General features: G+C 50.1%; 1 protein-coding gene across 1 annotated transcript; it reads left to right on the top strand.

The window, feature by feature from the left end:
* The first annotated feature begins 428 nt into the window (after window positions 1-428).
* On the top strand, window positions 429-2127 carry LOC123172851 (beta-carotene isomerase D27, chloroplastic-like). Its single transcript, XM_044589754.1, has 5 exons — window positions 429-1153; window positions 1241-1302; window positions 1378-1484; window positions 1651-1746; window positions 1860-2127. Exons 1-5 carry the CDS (start codon window positions 674-676, stop codon window positions 1907-1909), a joined length of 795 nt encoding a protein of 264 aa, XP_044445689.1. The 5' UTR covers window positions 429-673; the 3' UTR covers window positions 1910-2127.
* The last annotated feature ends 855 nt before the right edge of the window (window positions 2128-2982 follow it).

Below are 2982 nucleotides of genomic sequence, written 5' to 3'. Positions count from 1 at the left end.
AAGAAAATAAAACGCCCAGAAATCAACTAGCAGTGAAAGCTGGTTTGGTGGGCTCTCGCGGCCTACGTAAATAAAAGAACGAAAATAAGTAAAAGGACACAGTCTATACGGTGTTTGTTAGTGCGCAGCTGTTCCAACAGAGAGATTGCGAGTTCGAGCCCTCACATTGGGAATAAGGTTTTTGCTGCAGTTTTTTAACAGAAAAAAATAGAAGGAAACGGGCCGGCCCAGCGCGCGCGGTGGTATGCGCCCGTTTGCGGAAATAGAAGAAACGGGCGCTTAAGGCGCCCGTTAGGAAATGCCCCCGTGGATGCCATAGGTAGATTTCCCAGCACTAAAAAAAAAGGTAAATTTCCCCCCTCTGCGAGTCTGCGTACCATATCCAGACCACATTTATTGTGGTCGTCGTGCTTCCCGCCCCCACGGCCGGTGAACTAGCCGCAGCGACGGCGACGGCGACCACTTGTCCATGAGAACCCGGTGCGGCCGTACCCGTACGTGTCATCCCGGCAGCCTCGAAACGACCGCGGTGGGCGCGTGGCAACAAGGCGCGCGCGCCTCAGGGCAAGGCAAGCACCACCACCGCTAGCTTAAGCGTGAGCGTGAGAGCCGGCCGGACATAAGTGGACACCCGGTTAGCACCACCAGCGCGTGCGCAAGATCAACGCCAACAATGGCCTTGATGCCCGTGGAGCTCTGCTACGCCACGGTCGCCTCTCCGGTGGCGGCGCCATCGGCCAGGAGGGCGACGAGGCGGCGGGCGGTGGTGCGGTGCGCGGCCACCGCGCCGGCGCCGATGGGGGAGAAGACCGAGTACAGGGACGGGCCCCTGGAGCGCGCGTTCATGGGGTTGTTCGCGCGCAAGATGGAGAAGTTCGCCGGAAGGAAGAAGAAGCTGGGCTCGGGCGGCGAGGAGGAGAAGAAGGCGGTGTGGGAGTGGGACTACGAGAGCTTCGTGGACGTGTCGCGGCGGGTGATGGTGGGGCGGTCGCGCGCGCAGCAGCAGGAGGCCGTCCGCGAGGTGCTCCTCTCCATGCTCCCTCCCGGCGCCCCCGAGCAGTTCAAGAAGCTCTTCCCGCCCACGCGCTGGGCCTGCGAGTTCAACGCCGCCCTCACCGTCCCCTTCTTCCACTGGCTCGTCGGCCCATCAGAGGTAAGAGATTGAATACCCCACACTGCCTCGCGTCAATTCTCAGATATAAAAGGTTTATCAGCACGTCGCGTGTTGTTGATTAATCAGGTTATCGAGGTAGAGGTTGACGGGGTGAAGCAGAGGAGTGGAGTGCTCATAAAGAAATGCAGGTATGAAACACGGGAAATGTGAGGAAACCTTTGATTTCATTTGATGGCACAGTCACGTCATCGCAATTCATGCAGGTACTTGGAGAACAGCGGGTGCGTTGGGATGTGCGTCAACATGTGCAAGATCCCCACGCAGAGCTTCTTCACCGACGAGTTCGGTCTTCCCCTCACCATGAATCCAAGTAAGTTCACTTGATGCTTAGCTAATGCAGGCCAACAGAATGAAATGAAGTACGAATTTGTTCTCTGAAGTACTCATACATGCTTTCTCTAGACTGCCCTTTCCAACTAAAATTCAGTTAGCCCTGGCTGATGATTATCTTGCTCACTGACCCAACAACATCTCAGACTTTGAAGACATGAGCTGCGAGATGATATATGGTCAGGTGCCCCCACCATTGGAAGAAGATCCAGTGTCAAAACAACCCTGCTATCCCAGCCTCTGTGAGTGCGCCCAAATTTGGCAACACTTTTCAAGTACTGAAGCAATGTAGCGCTGAACTTGCACTAACATGCATCATCTGTCACAAATTTGTTGCGCTGCTACAATTTTTCAGGCTCCATATCGACGCCCTCCGCTGCAATATGTCCCAAAATTCAGAACTAGAGAAAGCAACCGGAGTTCAGATCTTCGTCGCTTTCAGTTTCTTCTGCAAGCGCTCACATGGGTTTTGGTACATAAATACTTGTGCATGGTATCCGGTAGGCCAGAATTTCAACAGGGACAATAGATAGTGCATCGGTAAATTTTATACATACACTCAATGTATATAATGTAGCCCATATCTTACAGGAAATGCAAAGATACATGATCCGAACTACTAATAATTTTGTAATTGCTGCACCTTTTCGCTGCACCTGTTCATTCACACATTCCGGAGGTCAGATCTTGGCCGCTTTCGGTTTCTTCTACAAGCGCTCACAAGGGTTTTGATACATAAATAATTGTGCATGGTATCCGACAGGACAGAATTCCAACAGGGACAATAGATAGTGCATCGGTAAATTTTATACATACACTCAATGTATATAATGTAGCCCATATCTTACAGGAAATGCAAAGATACATATCGGAGGGAGTACTAATTTTGTAATTGCTGCACCTTTTCGCTGCATGGCTAGAGTTCTCGGCTGTCTGTCGTTTTGTAATAAAGAGTAAAATATGTCTACTGTATGTTGTGACTTGTGAGGAGAGCATGAAGCAATCGTCTATGTTCACATTCAAACACATGGAAATAGAGGATGTTGGGGAGGGTCCCCTGCCTCCACCCCTGGTATTTGGTTCGTTTATTCATTGGATGTCAATACCCGCCCAGTCAGAAAACCCCTGCTGCGTGCCTCTCTTATCAACATTCTTGCCAACCATGGGGTTGTTTGGTTTGTCAAAGGTTGTCACATCTAAGGTTAGATAAATTTGATCAATTTAGATGTGTGTTTGTCTCAAGCCACATCTTAAGCAAGTTACACTAGAACCCCACATCACATACGCTTAAAAAGTATGGCAAAATTTTCTTAAGATTGCCAATTTGTGGCTCTAATTTTAAGAATTAACTAGGCAATATTGTATGGCAAAGTGTGGCACTCCTAACATCTCGATCTGATGTCTTACCATGAGAAGCTCAGAAAATTCCGGATCCAAGCGATCATCTACTAAGGTACGCACCCAATCTATCCACACAC

This window comes from Triticum aestivum, unplaced genomic scaffold (assembly GCF_018294505.1).
Source record: "Triticum aestivum cultivar Chinese Spring unplaced genomic scaffold, IWGSC CS RefSeq v2.1 scaffold22273, whole genome shotgun sequence".
Classification (NCBI taxonomy): Eukaryota; Viridiplantae; Streptophyta; class Magnoliopsida; order Poales; family Poaceae; genus Triticum; species Triticum aestivum.
Note: the sequence above shows the minus strand (reverse complement) of the source record. Positions and strands in the feature narration are given on the sequence as shown.